General features: G+C 43.2%; 1 protein-coding gene across 1 annotated transcript in view; it reads left to right on the forward strand.

Moving 5' to 3' along the window:
* Positions 1 to 19529, forward strand: part of GDF11 (growth differentiation factor 11) — a 38103-nt gene extending 18574 nt beyond the window's left edge. The window contains exons 2-3 of the mRNA XM_053303075.1: positions 8668 to 9041; positions 10304 to 19529. Of these exons, the coding sequence (XP_053159050.1) occupies positions 8668 to 9041; positions 10304 to 10684 (755 nt within the window). The 3' untranslated portion in view covers positions 10685 to 19529. The remainder of the gene's footprint in view (positions 1 to 8667; positions 9042 to 10303) is intronic.
* The last annotated feature ends 1332 nt before the right edge of the window (positions 19530 to 20861 follow it).

Here is a 20861-nt window from a genome sequence, read left to right on the forward strand (position 1 = left end):
CGACTAAGGGGTGACATGATCAAAGTGTATAAAATTATGCATGGAGTGGAGAGGGTAGACAGAGAGAATTTTTTCTCCCTCTCTCACAACACTAGAACCAGGGGTCACCCCATGAAATTGAAGGTTGGGAAATTTAGGACTGACATAAGGAAGTACTTTTTCACACAGCACATAATTAATCTATGGAATTCTTTGCCATGGGATGCGGGGATGGCCATCAGCTTGGACGGCTTTAAAAGGGGCTTAGACAAATTCATAGAGGATAGGTCTATCAATGGCTACTAGTCTGGTGGCTGTGGGCCATCTCCAGCCTCAGAAGTATAATGCCTCTCAATACCAGTTGCAGGGGAGCAACAGCAGGAGAGAGGGCATGGTGGGCCACTGTGTAAAACTGGATGCTGGACTAGATGGGCCTTGTGCCTGATCCAGCAAGGCTGGTCTTATGTTCTAACCCCTGCAATAACTGAGGGCCTCCTGTATATAATATCAAGGTAGCTGTCCTGTATATATCTTTCCACGATGCTGTGGAAATAAGCTAGCTGCACCCCTTCTAAAAGGAACATGATCTCTTTAGGGGGCAAGGAACCAAAAATCTTGTAAACTTCTTAGTTTACTCTACTTCAGAACAGAAGCTGCAGGAATTTTTTTTAGACTGTTAGTCACCCTTGCATAAATGAAGAGTGCAGAGTTTTGCTGAAATTCTCTAGTGTTGTTTAAATAAATTTGTAGGGCTTACCTATGAAAAATGTTTCATTCAATGGGTGACTTAGGAATGGCTAAAAGGAGAGCAATATTATATCGTACAGAGAGAGTCAGTGTGGTGTATTGTTAGAGTGCCAGAGTAGTGACTGGGTTCAATTCTGCACTCAGCCATGTCATTCACTGAGTGGCCTTGGACCAGTCATTATCTCTCAGCCTAACCTACTTCACAGGGGTGTTAAAAGCAGAGAAGAACCCTTTGTTTGGCTTATGGCTGCAAATAAAATGATTCTGATCAGAGAAGAACCCTGAGGTCCCTGGAGGAAGGGTGAGATATAAATGTAATTAAAAAACCAAGAGAAATTAGTGGTTAATTATAAAATGCGATATTTATAGATGATAAGAAGACTGGACAGATGACAGCCTAGCTTTAAAAAAATCCCATAACCATGCAACGGTATTTTACTATAGAATTAATGGAAGACTGGGAACCTTTTGCTCCTGGTTATAATTTTACCCAACTTTCTGTCAAATATATCCTATGGGAACAGTTTGTCTTGTGACTGGAATGTGTTCTGGGGCTGAGTGCTTATTTTCCTCTAATGACATCTCTGAAGAGAGGTGGATAGAAAAGCTCTCTCTGACTGCTGTGGTTTTTGGAGTCTTCAATGGAAGCTTTACACTCCTGTCAGAACTACTGATTACTGAGGGCCAAACTACAAGTGACCTTAAAGTGTTATTAGCCCTGATGGGCTCAGTTTTTCTTAAGTCAATAGCAGCTAAATGGGCCCCCCATTGATTGGGACTGTGATTGGGGAGGGGAATTAAACCCTATCCCACAACCAGTGTCCCAATCGGGGGTGGTGGTGGTCCAAGCCATCTGTTAGATGAAAGAAAAACTAAGCCTGATAGGGCTAAAAATTCTTTAAACATCACACATAGTGCAGATGCACTCTAAAAGGTTAGGCATAAAAATGCTTCCTTTTTGCTTTCTTGGGAATTCCATAGAGTTCTTCCCATCTTAAGACAGGTCATGGCAAGGGGACAGATGTCTGTCTTTCTGAGCTTGGATCAGAAATCAAGTGGTTAGTCCCTGGCTTGTACTCTGCCCCCTGGCTGGTTCCTGAAAAAGGCCCATCAGCAGAAGAGGTGGGGAGGGGCTTCTGCAGAGTCTTGGAGGGAGGCAGTTTGTATTTATGAAAAAAGGAAGAAAACCCAGTGACTTGGGAATAGTGTTTCTCATAACCTGGAACTGCTGTACCTCTTTTTGACTTGTGTTTCAGGGCCTTGAAAATGCTGTTGCCGTGTGGGTCTTGCTGTCCTCAGATGTATCAGTGGAGCAGAGTGGGCACTTTGCTCAGGAGAGGAGGGGGACTAGGTTCTGCCATCCTCTTCACTATGCTTTGCTTTGCACTGACACTGTGAAGGTGCAACCACAGAAATGCTTCTTTTGCTGAGGCAAAAAGGTACGAAAATTTGGCTGCCAAGCCCATGTTTGAGCCATAATAGCTGTGAGGAGGCTAGCAGAAGAGTGCTGAGGTGTTTTGTTTTGTTTTTCAAGGCAGGAAAATTCTGGTCTCAAATCAAGCCTGAACTCTAGTAGTAGCCAAGGGCTGAGAAGAGAAGTGAGGTGAGGAAGGAATGCTGAGGTTAAAAAAAAAAGGCCCAGAAATGCTGGTGCAAATGAGACTTTAGAGTAGACTGAGAAGCAGGTGTGTACCAAGTAGAGGGCTAGATTAGGGAAGGAATGCTGAGGTAAACAAGTGGGAAAATTCTGGCACCAAGTAAGGTCTGAATCCTAGGAACAGTTACAAGCTGAGCAGTTGACTAGGGAAGGAGTGCTGATCTTTTCAAAGGGTAGAAAATTCTAGTGCCAATTGGGCCTTTGCCCTACTATGGCCAAAGGCTGAGTGGTGAGCTGACTCTGAGAGGACTAATGAAGAAAGTAGAAAAATGCTATTGTCAAATCCGACTTTGGGCCCAGCAGCAGCCATGTACTGATTGGTGGGTCAACTATTACAAGAATTCTGAGGTAAAAATACAAGAAATGGAAAAAAAGGAACACTCGGACACCACATCACACCTGAACCCAGTAGTGGCCAAGTACAGAGGAACAATGGACTAAGAAGGGAGTTTTGAAAGCAAGCAAGAGGTAATCTGCCTACTTTCCTTTCACTAAAATCTTAATAATAACCATCCTCACAAGTTAGTCCACTTAAGCCTTAATTGTTCACGAATCCACCATCTTGAATTGGGGTGGATGACATCATCACAGACTACGCCACTGAGGTGTCCCAATGTGTCAATCACTACAATTGTAACAAATTTGGTTCAAATCAGTCAAATCATTTGGTTCAAATCAGGCAGTCCACAAGTTAGCCCACTTGCACCTCAAGTGTTCACACATCCACCATCTTGATCAGGGTGGATGACATCATTACAAAACATGCCCTTGCACCACCTATTTTCCCCTACAAATGTGCCAAATTTGGTTCAAATCAGTTAGAATCTTCACAAGTTCGCTCACTTGCGCCTCAAACATTCACATGTCCATCGTCTTGAATTACAAATTATGCCATTGAGGTTTCCCTATGTGTCACTCACGACTACTACCAAATTTGGTTCACATCAGTTAGGCAGTCCACAAATTAGCCCACTTGCACCTTAGACATTCACACATTCTCAATTTTGAATTGGGGCACATGACATCATTGCAAACTAAGCCATTGAGGCATCCCTATGTGTTTTTACAACTGTATCAAATTTGGTCCAAGTCACTTCCAACTTGCACCTCAAATGTTTACATGTCCACCATCTTGAATCGGGGTGGATGACTTCATCGCAAACAACGCCACTGAGGTGTCCCTATGTGTCCCTACAGCTGTAGCAAATTTGGTTCAAATTGGTTAGGTGGTTTACAAGTTAGCCATCTTGTGTCTCAAATGTTTACACATCTGCCATATTTTCTTTACATACAGCCTGACTCCAAGGCTCTAGGTGGTTCACAACAATAAATACAATAAATACAAAATAAAACAAACCGTTAAAACAACAATAATTTAAAACAATTTAAAATATTCAAAGAGTACTAAAAACCAAGCTAAAAAAAATGTGTCTTCAGGGCTCTTTTAAAGGCTGATAAAGCTGTTAAGCTATGGATGTCTATAGGAAGCGTATTCTACAGCCCAGGAGCGACTGCAGAGAAGGCTTGAATTGGGGTGGATGGCAGCATCACAAACTACGCTGTTGAGATGTCCCTATAGCTGTACCCAATTTGGTTTATATTAGTCCAGGCATTGTGAAGTTGTTGTGATTGTTGTTGTTGAAGTTGATGGGGGACACACACACACAGACACACAAACAGAAGGCTGGGTGATCTCATAAGTTTTCTTTCCTTAAAGAAATTAGGCTAAACAACAACAACAAACAAACCAGCAAAAAAAATTCTGATGGCAAATCAGCACTGAACCCTAAGTAACAATTGATTGCTGAGTGTTGGGTCGACTAAGGGAGGAGTGCAGAGGGGGAAAGGTAGGGAAATTCTGGTGCCCAATCAGGCCTGAGCCACAGTGGTGGCCAAGCATTGAACAATGCTGTCTCACTAGGTGTAGTTGGTAAAAGGGCTGACAAGGAAGGTATGTGGTGAAGGAAAGTTGTCTGTGCTCAACAGAACCTGCCTCCTCTGCTAAGGCAGAAGGGCAACAACACTATGATAGGAAGGGGTGGTCCATATCCAGCCTTTCAGGATTATAGTGGAAAGTCTGCCTCCTACTGACTAAACCAGGGACAACATTCACTGTGGAATGGTGAAATGTAAGTATTAATTCTAAAATGGTTCTGATAGCCCAAGGTTTCCTAGCACTAGTACACTCCATTGCAATCTATCTGTCTATATTTCCCTGAAATATACCTGTCGCGAATCCCATGTGTGGCAGCTGTCGCGAGAGTTTGCAAGCAGCTGCCGGATGGATAGCGGCAGGGATGCATGGATGGTGGCCAGGACGGCAGGCGGTGTGTGTGTGTGGGGGGGGGTGATGGAAAGTGCAGCGGGGTGGTGGGGGAGAAAAGATGGGGGCTGAAGGGGGGGAGGGAGACAAAATGAAGATGGGGAGGAGAGACAGGGAGAACTAAGGGTGCAGATGCTCTTATTTATCTCCAGATAGCACTGAGAGAGAACTAGGGGTGCAGATCAGCTAGTATTTATTATTTATTTATTATTGGCATTTATATACTGCTTCCAGGTAGACTTTCCAAAGTGGTTTACATAAGAGCTTCAATTAAAAAAACTATACATCAAGGAGGAGAGCTGATCTTGTGGTAAAGGTAAAGTGTGCCGTCGAGTCGGTGTCAGCTCTTGGGCGCTTTCCAAACTAGCTGCTCAGCAGCAGCAAAATGCCTCCGTTCGGGCAAGTCGCAGGGGCGTAGCAAGATTGGAGTGGGCCTAGAGACAAGATTTTAAAATGGGCCCCCCCTCACTGAAGCTCAGCTCATGAAGCAAAGACATCTTAAATGAGGCTGAATAGTGGTAACAATAAGCATACATGTGCCACAATAGAACATCATCCTAAATGATTGTTTAAAAGGTTTTGTAAATTGTGGATGATGCCAGTCATTTGATGGTACTAGAGAAAGACATGCTGTTCTGGTAGCTCCGGATCTTAACACTCATATCAATTTCGGAGGATGAATACAACTGAAGGAAGCCCGGGCGGGTCTGTGGCTGGGGGAGTCAGTCATGTGATTTGCCTCTGGGCCCCCCCCCAAGGCAGTGGGCCCCCAGACATCTGTCTCCCCTTGCCCTATTATAGTTATGCCCCTGGCAATTCGCATTAGGGCTGTAAACAGCAGGGGGAGCAGTCTCGCAGCAACAACCCAAAAAAATAGCAACTTTTTCACACTGGAAATGCAATGTCCTTGCTCTGTATCACAGTGATTAAATTCACAACAAGGCATTAGAAACGTGAACAGCTGTCAGTGTAAAGATTGCGGTACCATGACACAGGAAGTGTGGAAGCACACTTCTGAGATTTTTCCTGACCCTGTTGTAGGGTCTAGTCTGGAAAGCGCCCTGGTGACCACAGAGCACTGTGGTTGTCTTTGGTAGAATACAGGAGGGGTTTGGTGGCAAGCATGAATGGTCCACTTTGCTAAGCAGGGCCCACTGTGGTTTGCATTTGAATGGGAGACATGTGTGAGCACTTTAAGATATTCCCCTCAGGGGATGGGGCTGCTCTGGGAAGAGCACTTGAATGCAGAAAGTTCCAAGTTCCCTCCCTGGCATCTCCAGATAGGACTGAGAGAGACTCCTGCCTGCAACCTTGGAGAAGCCACCGCTGCCAGTCTGTGTAGACAATACCAAGCTAGATGGACCAAATGGTCTGAGATGGTATAAGGCAGCTTCCTATGTTCCTAAGTCACATGTTTAGATCTTCACATGCTGAGCCCTTTAGGCTTTGTCGCTTCTTTCTTCTCCCCTCAGAACAAGAGGGTCCCTAGGTAGCTCTGTGGTGGCAGTTGGGAAGAGAGGGACAATATTTTTCAGTTTGCTGCCATTTTTCTTATAACTGGCCAAGGCATCTTTACTCAGTGTGCTAAATTACTGTGCAGCATTTAAATGTAGCTGTAAAATAATGGTTGTGTTCTGTCCCAGAGCAACGGCAATGGGTCTGCAGTTTCCCTACTGTACTGCTCTGTGGCTATCACCTTAGCCAAAAGAAAATTACTTTCAACAATTGAGCTGCACTTGTATGTCAAGTCTGTATAGTGGAATCTAATTTGACAATTCCTACCCTTAGAGGGGGATGCATCTCAGTGAGACTCTGTGCAGTCTGAAGCACTGATGTAGGCCCTATTCTAGGGCACAAAACCAAAATTATACCTGTCTGATGCTGATAATTCATATTTGCTAAATTTCAGAGAAGTTTAGGGTTCCGGTGGAGAATTACCTATCCTGAGAATAACCCAGCTATGGATGAGCAAAAATGCTGCATAGGACCTAATGGACTTAACTTGAGCTTTGGAGAACTGGTATGGGGAGGCTCTCCAAAATTCCTGGGACAAGTTTGGCTTACTCATTTGCTCCAGCGCCATTCTTTCTCCAGCTCTGCCAGTGCAGTTCAGTCAGGGTACTCTCGCTGGTGCATTCCTTTGTGATGAGTTTTATGAGACCAGGCTCAGATAACAATTTATAATACTAGCATAGTAGTGCCAGTATAGAGAAGATGAGGAGCTGTTTCAATATTCTACCATTATAAGCCCTCAATATTCTATTGGTCACAACATTAAAACCATCTGTCAAATTTATATCAATCTTGCCAACCACTCCAATTTTTCTCCTTTACCCTCCCACTCCATCCTTTGCCAGTGCATCTCAATATTAATTAAAAGTGCCTTTCTCCTCTGCTGCTTAGTAAAAGATACATCAGAATTATTTAGTAACCTAAGAACTTCAGGTGATAACCCAGTGCATATTGTTTGCCACAGATCTCTTCATAACGAATATCCCTTAGCAACAAACCACATTTTCCTGCCAAAAGATATAACTGATGTATTTTGCTTTGTATAGCAGCAAAGACCCAAACATACACTGATGGCACACCAGTGACTGCCATTCATGGATATCAATTCTCCAGCTCAGAATGAGTGGTCTGTTTATTCCTGTCTTCTACTTTTTAGGATATGCAGTATATTAGGGACTTTGCACACGATTATCAGGGGGTGGTTGTGGTAGAGATGAGCCTTAACCCTATGCCCACAGATGACCAGAGCCTCTATTCAGCTCTTCTAACTTACCACCCAGATGACCGTGGCTGCCAAGAGTGGTGGCAAGGGAAGGCCTTCTGGGATTGAGAGAGACTTCCCACAATGCACTGCACTGTCAGCAGTAGAGAAAACCTCATTACCATCACAGCTGGCTGCAATGGGAAAAGAGGCGGGGCAAGCCCCTTTCAAGCCATTTTGAGCAATCGATCATAAAGTGTGCTGTGCAGAATGGCACATTCACAGATCACAGCCTCTCTGGCTGTAGTGCTTTCTGACAAACAAGGTGGCTGGTGGCCAGGACCTGCAAAAACAGGGGAAGCAGACAGAGCTTAGAGTTAGAAATAGGGTTACCCAGATTTGGACTACCAGGGCTTGGGGGATTTACCCTGGTTCACATGAGCATGCAACCCTGGGTTATCTGCCTCTAACCTGGATTTAGATTATTGTGTGGCGGTTTATAGTCTCTCAGTTGCTTCTCTGTTTTACAAAAATGTGGTTCTCTTGGCTTGGGGTTTATAAAGAATGTATCCTGAGAAGGAATAACTGATTGGAGAGATTTAACATTCATTGTGCCTGAGAGCCAATTCACACAACCAGTTGAAAGGTAACTCATTACTGTAAAATACTGCCTCTACTGGCAGGCACTATGTGTTCAAGCAACAAGAACGCTCTGTGAAGGTTGAACTACAATAGCTGTTCTACACAACCATATGATGAGGGTATTCACACAACCGTTAGGGAGGTAGAGAGGGTGGGTGGGCTGGCTGCAAACCTTCCCTTCCCCCCAGACAATCCTCATAGGGGACGGGCACTCTAGACACCTGTCTCTGTGTCTCCTCGAGCTGTGTGAAGTCCAAGGAGACACACAACTGCAGAGCCCGGACACCAGACCCCACCCATTTCAGTGAGCGCTCACTCCCTTAACCCTGACTAGCAGCCGGGCTAAAAAGCCAGGCTAGGCGGTGCTGCCCCACCGGGATTGGGCCCTATCCCAGCGGTTCTCATGTGTAGCCTAATCCAGGAAGGGTTTCCCTAGCCTTGGTTAGGCTGCGCATGAGTGTAGCCTCTATATGTGATGGCTTCATTATTCTGCGATGTGCATAATTGTGTGAATTGCTCCTGAGGCAGAAAACCCTGGCGAACAAGCTGGGAAATGGGCTGTGAAGAAGTTTTGCTCACTGCTTCTCTCTTTCTTTCCACTGCCAGCGGACCCTGCGGTACAGATTGAAGGCAATCCACACTGTTGTTTCTTCAACTTCAGCCCCAAGATTATGTTCACCAAGGTAGTGAAGGCACAGCTCTGGGTGTACCTGCGACCTGTTCAGCATACCTCCACAGTCTACCTACAAATCCTGCGCCTCAAGCCAGTGACAGAAGATGGTAGCCGCCACATCCGAATCCGCTCACTCAAGATCGACCTGAACTCGCGTATTGGCCACTGGCAGAGCATTGACTTCAAGCATGTGCTGCAGAACTGGTTCAAGCAGCCACAGAACAACTGGGGTATTGAGATCAACGCTTTTGATCCCAATGGCAATGACCTGGCCGTCACCTCGCTTGGGCCCGGCGCTGAAGGCTTGGTGGGTAAACAGGAGTGTGCTTTGCCCTCTCCTTTCTTCACCCCAGCCTCTAACATGGAGCTAGAAGCTAAAGGAAAGATCCTATCTTCCCACTAAGCTCACAAACGTTACGAGCGTTTGTCAATAAAAGGGGCTTCTTAGGATATGCTCTACTCTGGCATTCCTGGCTTCAGTGCACTATTGTAGCATTAGGGTAAGCTGTCCTGCTGCAGAGAGTAGGTGGGAGTGGAATACATGACATCAGCTTTCAGAATCAATGCTGATTCAAATGCCTTTCTGGCCCAGTGTTATATATGTGTGTTTGTATATACATAGCTAGTATCTCTTGGTCACAATGGCCAAGAAAGATTGTGGAGCGATGAAGATGGGCAAGGATAGGTTATGCACTGAAATGGGTGGGGTCTGGTGTCCTAGGTCCACTTTTGTACCTTCTTCTCCACTTCTTCAGAGAGCGGGTGGCAACTGCTTCTGCCCCCTGCTGGTTCCTTGAGGACTGCACTGCCACTGTCACTGTCACTGTGAGCAGGGAGGGTGACCCTTATCATGCCAGGCCATGGTGTCAGCCTTCCCCATGAGGAGCTCCAGAAAACATTTGCTACTAGTTAGGATAGCACATTTTCAAGTTTTACCTTATCTTAATTCACTGACACAGAAACAAGGTTCACATGTCATCGTTACAGATGAATGGAGTCATACATTTCGGAGTTAGCTGGCCTGTTTCTGTGCCATCCTGAAACTACTCTTCCATGCAGTCATTTATTGCATTGTGAAGATGAGCTTCAAATAACTTTTGTTAAGAACAATACATTCTTCCTGTACAAAAATACATTCATGCTTTTTTGCTCTTTCTCTTTTTGGGGTGTGTGTGTGTCTTATTTATGCTACTATTAGTCCCCTAAAGCTTATTCTGTTCAGTATAAATGTCAATTAGGCCTGATTAACTGAAATCTGGCTACAATATGCAAACGATTTTGAAATTAAAACAGAAACAGAAAAAAAGTTTTTTAAAGCGCAAAAATACAATACCCCCCATATTCATATGGAGTTCCCAATATTTCATATCTTTACCCCCTACCTATGGATGTACTGGGTCAGAGAGGGATGGACAGATAATGGGGCTAGTAGAATGCATGGCTAAGAGAATGGTGGGCTACATCCCTTCCAGAATGCTGGCCATCTATTGTTGTGGAAGGGTGGTAGCCAAGGAGGCAGTGCATCTGAACTCAAATTTTGTGTTTTCTTCTTTCCAATCTCACCCTCAGCACCCCTTTATGGAGCTGCGCGTGCTGGAGAACAACAAACGGTCCCGGCGGAATTTGGGGCTAGATTGTGATGAGCACTCAACTGAGTCCCGGTGCTGTCGCTACCCACTGACCGTTGATTTTGAGGCTTTCGGCTGGGACTGGATTATCGCCCCCAAGCGGTACAAAGCCAACTACTGTTCAGGCCAGTGCGAGTATATGTTCATGCAGAAATATCCTCACACCCATCTGGTGCAGCAGGCCAATCCCCGGGGCTCAGCGGGGCCTTGCTGTACACCCACCAAGATGTCTCCCATCAACATGCTGTACTTCAATGACAAACAGCAGATAATCTATGGCAAAATCCCGGGCATGGTTGTTGACAGGTGTGGCTGCTCTTAAACCCCCTGCCTGTCCTGTCACACCCTTCTCTCAATTCCCCTGGATTCCTGCTTCGGCAATGCACCCTGACGCTGATGAATCCATTCCTTAGCATTTTAAAACATTTTTGAAGAGAAAATAATTGTGAGAAAAGAACAAGATGAATAGAATTGTATTGAAAATCTCTGAAGTGACATCATGCGCTGTGCAATAATCAAAACAGACGTCACGTTATTGGAGAGTGGATGAGTTGGCTTGGATCAATACTTTCCTCCCTGAGGCAGATCTGAATCAAGCATTCTTCTTTTCCCCTCCAAAACCCTTTGACCCATCACTGCTCAAGCTTTACTTTTACTGGCATCCTCTCTTTCTTCCTACCCCTTTTCTCTCTTGATCTGGGAGCAAAAATGGCTATAAAGTTCATCAGAAAGAGAGAGGCTCTTCAACCCGTTTACAAACAGCGAAAGCTTCCTAGATTGTGATTGTTAAGTTAAATAAAATGTTGTATGGAGCTATAGACATAAAGAGGAAAAAAGAGGTAAATATTTTGTATTAAGATGAAGAAAGAAGGAGAAGGGGACCAGCCAGCTTGGGGCATATTTGGCATTTTGTTTTGAAGTTGTTTGGGGAGTGGGGAGGGAGAGTATGGTGTGGGAATCTAAGGGTTGCTGAACCTGCCTGCCTTTTGAGAGACAGAATCCCTAAAGAGATAGGAGACTCCAAAGAAATGGAAACTGGGACCCCCAAAACATTTTTGTGTATTGCAGGGTTACAATTTTTTTTGAAAAACTTGCAAGTGGAGTGGAGGCGTATCTGTAGATTTAGAGGGTTGATGGAGGAGCTGCGTAATTGGAGGGTAAACTCTTAGCTGCCTTGGACACGACTCAAACTCTTTATTTTCAGTGTTCGTTTCATGGACTGACAATACCTGATCCCAAATCAACATTCTTCAGTTCCTTTAGAAAAGTATTAATCAAGCTCCATGAATTCAAATTTATCCTTAGCTTAACATGTAGTCTACCCTGAACCTGTCTTTGAAGTAGTGAAGAAACAACCATGGAGAAGAGTTTTCTCCATGTGAGGATAAAATGTTTCTATTCCCCTACTTTCCTCTAGACTCACTCCTCTGCCATGATATGAGCCATACCAAGAAGGGTTCCTCACTTGCAGAACAGGAGAAGAGACTGATTGATTGATTGATTGATTGATTGTTGGCAATAGAGCTTCACTACTTCAAATACCACTTTTGCCTAATTTATGAAAGCTAAAAATTCATGCATGTTTATATCATAGAACTAATGTTTTTCTTTTGAAAACTGCAGAACTGAATTGCAGAATTGATCTGTTTCTTTTGGGTACTTGCGGTACTTTTTAAAGAAAAAATGATTAGTGCCTTGTGGTGTTAGACAGGCAGTTCTTTAGTGACAGAGCAATCTCTGAATGGTATTAGTTGTCCATATGGCTCCTCCCTTCTCCCCCGCCCCGTCTCCACCATTGTATCAATACTTTTCATTTTTAATGCACTTACGTGGATTCTTACTCCATTTCCAGTATTCCAAGAAACTGCATGGAACTGTAAAGGGATTGGTCAGATTGACCAGAGAAGCCACAGCCTCTTCATCACTGATCCACATTGATCCTAGATCTTGCTCTGTCACTACCTGCTTCCTGTTGGGAAGTAATTACAATGGATGTGACATACTTAGCTCATGATTCTGGGAAGCAAAGGGGAAGCGGTAAGTTTAGGTAGAAGGAGCTCTTATGATGAATAGGAAGTTCCCGAGTGATAGTGGATACCTATGAATTGTGGAGTCAAGGCAATGATTCCAGTATGGATTTTAATGCAAATTGATAATATTGCAAACTGGATCCAAAAGAGCAATCCACTAGTCACTGTTTTAAATCTAGTATGTGAACTGGCAAGCTTTGCTGTCTGATAGCTACCACTGTCCAGCCATTTCTTGCTGAATTTGCATTTGTGAAGGGGACAAAAATTTGAGTCCAGTTTGTAATGGGGGAAAAAACCATTTGCTTTGGGAGTGCCAGTAGCCAAACTATAGACTGAAAGAGCCACAGAAGTGTTGTTCTCAAAGGCTGAAGCACTTTGGCAGATGAAATGACATATAAAGCAGATTTCATCTCTTGCTGAAGGATCTGAATCCTCCCTACTCAAATGAGGAAAAGTTAGGTAGAGGGAAGGCTGAAGCTCTCATGGTATGCAGGTAGCCCAAGATGGATTGTGGCATTGGAAACGTACCTAGGTGCTTCTATTTGTGAGGTCAAAGTATGGAATCAATGCAACAGGTTGCTATTGCAGACTATTCATAATGTGAATCTGAGATGTAGAACTTGTAGTTGCTTATTGAAAAAAGAAAGACGAGACACCCAGCTGAGAATTATATCAGCAGTAGGCAATAGCTTATTGCATCAAACTGGGACAAACACTCAGGCTCAGGCAGACTACTCATACCATTGTGGCGTCTTCACTTCCCTTTTGCTATTTTCATGATGGTATGAAATCAAGATCTCTGTTTCTCCAGAGTTCAGCAGTTCCTGCTGCTTTGAGGCTTGTTTTTTTCCACTTCTCTGCTTGGGCTGTCTAGCAAGCTGCTGTGGGGCATGATGCAACCCTTCAGAAGTGCCTGTCATGGGTCTGGAACCCAGGCGTGGAGGTGATGGACTGGAGGGGAGTCTGTAGCAGACTTGGAGCCAAGTGTTTGTTCAGGATTGTCAGCACAGATGGTTTTGAGCCAACTGCCAGCTTGTCTACCAGGTTTACAGCTGTTCTAATACATTAAAACAGCTAAAAATATACCATTCAACTTTTCCTGCAGTGACTTTTTCACAGAAGTACTGGTTACAGATAATATGGATGACAGTAAACAGGGAAGAAGAGGTCAAATTTGACCACCTCTCTATCAGGAACTCATTTACCCTACAGAAGACTGCCTTCCCATTCTAGCACTTATTGGATAAGAGTTAATCTGTAAATCTCAGCACCAAACCATATCCCTGTATAAAGCAACTTGCTTGCTAAATTGCTTTTTTTGGGGGGGGCGGTAGGTTCATTAGTACTTGGAATCTTTGCCTGAGTACCAGGCAAGTGGGCAATATGTCTTGAAATGATGTCATAGATGAAGGCTTGGATGAAGATACATAGGATGAGATGCTGTGGAAAATTTAAATTCCCCACCCCACCGCTAGCCTGTTACTAGGCAGTTCAAAGCTGCTCTAGCTGAGCAGAACCTTAGCACTTCTCATGGGTTTAAACCCTGAATCCCAAAGAAGGGAAGAGTCCTTTGCCCAAGGTTGCACAGATATCAGCTCTCCTGGCCCTTTTTGAGCTACACTGCCTCTCTCTCTCTAGCACTTATAGACTGAAGCGCTTCACCCTTTTTCAAAGCACTCATCAAACATGCCTTCTCAGCTTGTTAAACACATGCTAAATTGCATTAAAATCAACCACTCAGTTCAAATTAATTAGAGAGCTTCGGTATATACAAGATAACGGTTCTGCAAACTGAAACCTATGACTGGATTTAAGACAGGAATTCTGAGCGCTAGGTGCTTGAATTCACCTTGATTCTGCAAACACCATGGCTTTAAAGTCCCCCCCCTTCTTTATTTCCTGTTCCCCATTCCCTTTTTCTGCAGTTTGCACCCCTGGTAGGGTGTTAGGTCCTTAAAAAAATCAAAGACAATGGAGACCATAATATAAACTTATAGTTTCTTTTGCAGGATACCACCAAGGTCTACAAAAGCAGAATGTCTGAAATGTAAAGGACATATACATGCTAGCTTTATCTTAATATCTCTAGCAATAAGAAAGCTGCAGGGGAGAGGGTACTGCATATGTCCTACAATGTGAGATCTATGGAACTAAAATAAATGTTAGCAATCTGACATTATTAGTATTTTTACTACTGGAAATCTGAGGAGTTGCTAAGCAGTTATGTAGAATGCTACAATCTCTCCAATACATATTTTTACAAAACCACCTCTCATTTTTGCAGTTGATAAGAACAGTTGTCTCTGTGAGTCTCCAGAGAACCTGGAACTGCAACTTGAAGAGGTGTGATCTGCTGTGTCAACTCAATAGAACGTGATGGAAGTTTAGATGTCACAGTTCATTCCTTCTTATTGTTCTCTTCCTCTGAACATTTCAATGTGGGCCCCTATGCCATATGTATTGAAGAAGATCCTTGTTCAAAAATACTGCAGTCTGGTACTGTTCTCTATGCTTTTTAAAGACATTCGACTCCTAGGATCTCTTCTTGAAACAGGGAAAAGAATTGGGCCAGATGGTTTAAAGGGAAGATGTGAGACAGGATCCCTTGGACTGATACAACTGATTTATCATGCGATCTTCAAGGGAAATTACTTTCCATACCTACTGTGAGCCAAAGACCTAGCTAGACACTGCTCTTTCCCCCTTTCCAGTTCAGTCCTTGATCTCAAGAACACTTATATTTTTCCTCCTGTAATAGTGACTGAATACAGCTGTTCACCTTACAGGAAAAAAGTTTTCCTGCCCCCATCAGCCAGCATTTAGATATGTAAACACAGCTGGGTTCTTCACTCCACTGGCAGCAAGGGCAATTTGACATTCAGAATTTTGTAGATGGGTTTACTTTATTATTTCCCCCAACAAGAATGGATCCGAAGGAGGACCATACTTTTCCCTATTCAATCTACTACATTTTATCTACAAATGCAAGAGCTATGAATGCCCAAATCTTTATTCACAAAAGCAACATGCTGTGGTACTTTTCTACAGCAGTGCAAACACATACCATGCACAAGGTATTGTGTTTCTGGGGATCTAGAGCTGCACTACCAATATTCTACACACGTCATATAAGCACAGACTCTGGCTTTGATACAGAATTAGGTTTCCTGAGAAGTTCAGCTTTCATTAAAGCAACTTTTATGTTTGCTGACTTAAAAGCCTTAGAAATCAAAAGGAGTCCTGAGTAGGTCTTCCTGTAGTTAGAAGGCAAGTATCTGTCACATTTTATGCCTCCTAGGCCTTTGTCTCTCTGCTTCTGGAAGTGGAAAAGGAGGAGAACATGAGTCAAGATGATAATGCACTCTCCCTTTGCTTTATGTCATGTTTCTGCTTTATTGTGATCCATTACTGTTTCAGAAGGGCTTGTGTTAGAAGCTGAAAATTTCTTATACAAATCAATGAGCAGATTGGAGTTTTGATTCTGGGACTGTGACCAGAATACTCGGACTGGAATAGAAATGGGATAATAATCAAGTGATGTAGATAACTGTGTACCTGGTAAAGGAAAATCTCAGTTCAATTACTGTGACATCTACTTGAGAGCAGTCCTTACCACTGGGGCATCTTTCCCCAGTTAGCTATCTAACCTAGCCAGCACTATTTAGATGTGAAAATCTAAATCAGAATCTCATTCAGCATGACAAAAGGATCACCTCATATTCTGCAAAAGTACTCCCTCCTAGGATCCTCCAAACCTAATTCTAAATCTGTCATGATCAGCCAGAGTTGGCTTATTTGTAGTTTTTATCCTCAGATGCTTAACTCTTATCCTGTTTTAAGATGGAGATGTTCTTACATGACCTGCTATGGCACAAGGCCACATACTTTGCAATACATAACCCTTCCCTGCTGGAAACACAGAGGGGAGAAGTACATGACAAAGCTATTTTTCATTAAGCATAATTTCCTGTTGGTGGCCTTGCTCAGCAGTAGGGGGTAGGGGGATATATCCACGTCATTGTAGAAAACTGACATGGACATGATCAAACTGGATTTCTGGGAGTTGGGCTGCTTCCAATGGGACATCTCCAAATGGCTATTTTTGAATGCAGTCTAGCTCTCCAAGAAACAGTTCAGTGCTGCATCTTGCTGGTATAGGCAGTAAGGAAAAGAGCGTAACTGTTTTCCAAGCACATTGTAATAGCAGACATACAGATTTATTATCTGAAACTTTCCTTGTGCTTGAACTAACACAAGGAAGATTTTGTGGACTCTCATCTAGGGATGCTGTGACAAGAAACCCCTCAAGTTATATCAAAACAGTTCAGTATGTTTGGCTAAAATATACCTTATTGATACAGAAAATCTAGCAATCTAACACATTTAGAGTGAATCCATTGTCCTTCAATATGCAAATATAAAAGTTCCAGCAAAACAAATAAAATTTGCCCTTTTATTCACCCATTAGCCCAATTTCCTACAGTCTGTTTCCTAATTGTGCCCTAGTGGTCCAAGTATTTAAACATTCTTTTGAGAAATATGCAGTCCTATGTATGCTTACTCAGAAGTAAGACTTACTGTATTCCCCTACTCCCAAGTAAATCCGCTGATTGCAGCCTTGGAAAGCAATAATGCAATTCATTCTAATGTACAATAATAATTCTGTATATGAAGGTCCATATTACTTTCGATATTATGCATGGATGTGGCTCATTCATTGGGTACACGAAACAGCTGGGCAGGTCTCTCTGAAATATGGATGCTTTCTTTCTGGGATTTGGGTGGTTTGAGTCCCCCCTACTGCCCAGTGGTGCTAAACTGGAAAGACAAGATCCAAATCACCTGCTACTATTGGCGCCCTCCAGTGGGATAGTGTTTTGCTTTGGGTAATCTGACTCACAAAAGGCAGACAGGCATGGTTATTTTTGGATGTACGCTTGTAAATATAAGTCCTTCAAGTATATTATTATTTACTTTTGTTTATGTTACTGTGCATAAATGTCATAGAGGGATGTGTGTGCCTGTGTGTGTGTGTGCGCGCGCTTGTGTGTGAAAATGAAGAAATGAATTTATAAGGATGACGACACGGGCGAAGAAGTTTGTTTTTTATTTTAATCGCATGACCAAAAGGCCATTCACTGGTTAAGATTGTTTTGTTTGTTTGTTTGTTTTGATCACATTACCAAACACAGCACTTGAACATCAAAATAAAAATTAAAAATATAAAAAAATTTAAAAATATAAATAAATAAATGAGTTCAGAGCTTTTCACTCAAATCCTGCACCTGGGACATGCATGCCTGTCAACTCAACCTTTCCAGAAGAAAATCCATTGGCTGTCTTTAAGACAAGAGGCTGCCAGTGAGGGGAAACTGTGATTCAAAGGGGAAAGCTAATGCCAATACTGCATTGTGCCATATACAATATGTAATTTTATTTCCCAAAAGGTGCAAGTTGGTTTTAGGTCCATGGCTGGTGTGAATCAACAGGACCTTCTGTTGTACTTGGCCAGTGTGTCCATTCACACCTCTCCATCATCAACCTGAGCTGCTGCCTTTCTCTACAAAACAGATGTCAGTTCACTTTGGAAGTAGAGGCAGTCCCATCAGGATATCTGAGGAGGTCTCAGAGACTTTGCAGGAGCGAAGCAAAGCACCTGGACTTTAAAATGCTGAATGTCCACTGTAAAAAATTCTGTACTGAGAGACTGCTTTGGGCTAAGGTACCATTTGCACTATGGAAGGTTAAAGAAAATTTAAAGAGACTAGGATGGAGTTTCCCTTTTGTGACACACCCTAGAGCTCAAGAAGAGATACTTTTATGTCTGTGCTTTCTCTTTTTGTAATTGATGTGTGTGAGGATTAGTGCGTATGAATCTTGGTGTAGTTTCCGTCCTGCTGAAGGCAATTCACTGTGTATTTCTGCAAACCCATCAAACACACTGTTGTATCTGACTTCCAAACCACAAAGTGTCTTGCTACTGCCGTATCACTGAATACAACTGTCATAGGACAAAGTAATTAATAGTCAGATTTATCTGAGAAATACCAGCAGGGCATTTCTGCGCATCTTTGTGCTGTTATGTCTATTTGACTATCCTTAGTAGTTACCTTCTCCTGATAGAAGCTATGTCTTAAAATAACTAGTTTGGAGAAAAGATGAAGCTGGGCTTTTAGCACAATTTCAGATTGCTTCTCATTTATTAGGAAAGCAGTAATCTTTCTAGGAAAGACACATACATTTTTGCAGCACGTCAAGAATGTGTCAACAGCTGGAAGCGGATGGTGTCGTAATTAGGACTAAGGGCCTGGGAGGACTCAAGATTCCTGAACTTTTCTGTAAGCTTCAACACAAACTGGTGGAATTTTGAAGCAAATTAGCTTTATATCTTTGTCATCTGTGGAAAAGGAGATGTGACTTCTTTCACAGCAGTGTTGCAAAGCTTAATTGGTTTATGAAAAGCTTCACAGAGTCTACAGATGAGTGGGGGGGGGAGTAAGGGCATGGGAGTGATTAAATGATTCAGCATAAACTTCTTCAAAAACCCTCAGTGCTTAGTTAGTGTCTCTACTGGCAATCAGTTGAAATGATTCACCATTCCATGCCATGCCATACTTTTTGACACTGTTGAAGTCAGTGTACGAACTGGTCTCATAGCCAGTGATCAGATCAACACGGCTCTGGTATGTTTTATGTAACAGCTTTAGAGTTGGAGAAGAACAATGTAGCAAATGTTTTGCCAGGAAAACAGTCTTCCTTCCCCATCTGGAAAAGTTGCTAGCTATTCACTTTGCTAAAAAGTGCACATATTTTAGGAAGGTGTCCACCATCACCTGCCCCTCAGGATTTACTGACTCAAAACAGAACTAAATTGAAGTGGCACTCATTTATGAGGTGGGGTCAGAACAACCGGGGACTTTAAACAGCTGTTCTTTTGCATACATTTTAGAAAACTAAAAGGAAAGCAAACAAAAATAAGGATTGCCTTGGCTATTTCTCTTCTGTGTTGTATAAACTAAATTTGTTCTGTAACTGGCTTTAATCTGTCACGTATATCATAACCATTGCTTCTGTTCCAATTTCTCTTTGTCCTTTTTTAGATTTTTTTTGTACAATAAATATATATATAGCAGAAAACATTTTCTTCTTTGAATGTATTGGTGAAGGCATTCTACATATATTATTTATTTCTTGAATTTTAATTCCACCTTTAATAATAAAACATTCTCAAGACTGCTTACAAAAGCATAAAATGAATCAAACAATAATAAAACAACAGTGTAATGTAAAAAATTGTTAAACAAGTATTTTAAAAGTTCCATCAACAGTAAAAAGCAGTCAGGGAGAACAATACCCTGAGAAGCAGTGTTCCCTCTAATTTTTATCACCAGTGAGTGGAAAGAGTTTTGTTCTGGGCAGCAGTATCAATGCAGTGTGTGCACATCACACACACACACACTGAAAGAATAATGGCAATTATTATTTTATTCTTCCCCACCCCCAGGCCCCCACCTCAACGGGTTTTAGTTATTTTTTTAAAAGTCACAGCAGTAGCTGCAGGTGTGGGGGGCAGGGGAAAGTTATCCCCTTTGCCCCCTAAAGATCGCAGCTGCTGGTGGCAGGATGGGATGCGGTAGCTGGCTGCAGGCAGGATGGGGGGGATGAGGAGGGGAGAGTGCCTCCTTTTTTTTAACCTCTGAAAGCCCGCCGCTGTGCAGTGCAGCGGGATGGGTGGTGGTAAGCTCCTTCCACCTTCCCTCCTCTTGAGTGACTGCAAGGGCTCTGTTGTCTGCAGCCCGTTTCCAGCTTTCCTTCCACATGGAGGAAAGCTGGAAATGGGCTACAGCCAGCAGAGCCCTTGCAGTCACTTGAGAGGAGGGGAAGTGGAAGGAGCTCCCCCTCCCCTATCCCGCAGCACAGCAAAGCCCGCTGTGCCTGGCAGGGGTGTGTATGTCCCGGCTGGGGAGAGGGGGAAACAGGGTGCCGTGCAGTTGGGCGGCAGTGGCTGGCGCAGCAGAGACTGTGTGCCCACCAGACTGTGCGCCCCTGCTACATGGGGGCCTGGGGGTTTGTGTGCATGCACATGCATGCACCTTAGAGGGAACAGTGCTGAAAAGGCCTGCTGGAATAACACAGTGTCCTCAATTTATTTAAAAGCAAGCAGCAATGGGGCCAGGCATACCTTTCTAGGGAGGCTTTTCCAAATTGTAACCACCATAACTGAAGAAACCCTCTCTCTTATGCTCACCCACTGAACTGTAGGAGGACATAGATAAGGGCCTTAGAAATTGACTACAGACCTCAGATGGGCTCAAGCAAGAGGAGATGATTCCTAAAGTAATTAAATCCCAAGCCATTTGGGGCTTTAAAGGTCAAAATCAGCACCTTGAATTGAGCCCGGAAGCAAATAGGTAAATAAATACATAAATAAAATGGCAGCCATGAAGCTGTTAAAGGATTAACATAATA

Source organism: Hemicordylus capensis, chromosome 2 (genome assembly GCF_027244095.1).
Source record: "Hemicordylus capensis ecotype Gifberg chromosome 2, rHemCap1.1.pri, whole genome shotgun sequence".
Classification (NCBI taxonomy): Eukaryota; Metazoa; Chordata; class Lepidosauria; order Squamata; family Cordylidae; genus Hemicordylus; species Hemicordylus capensis.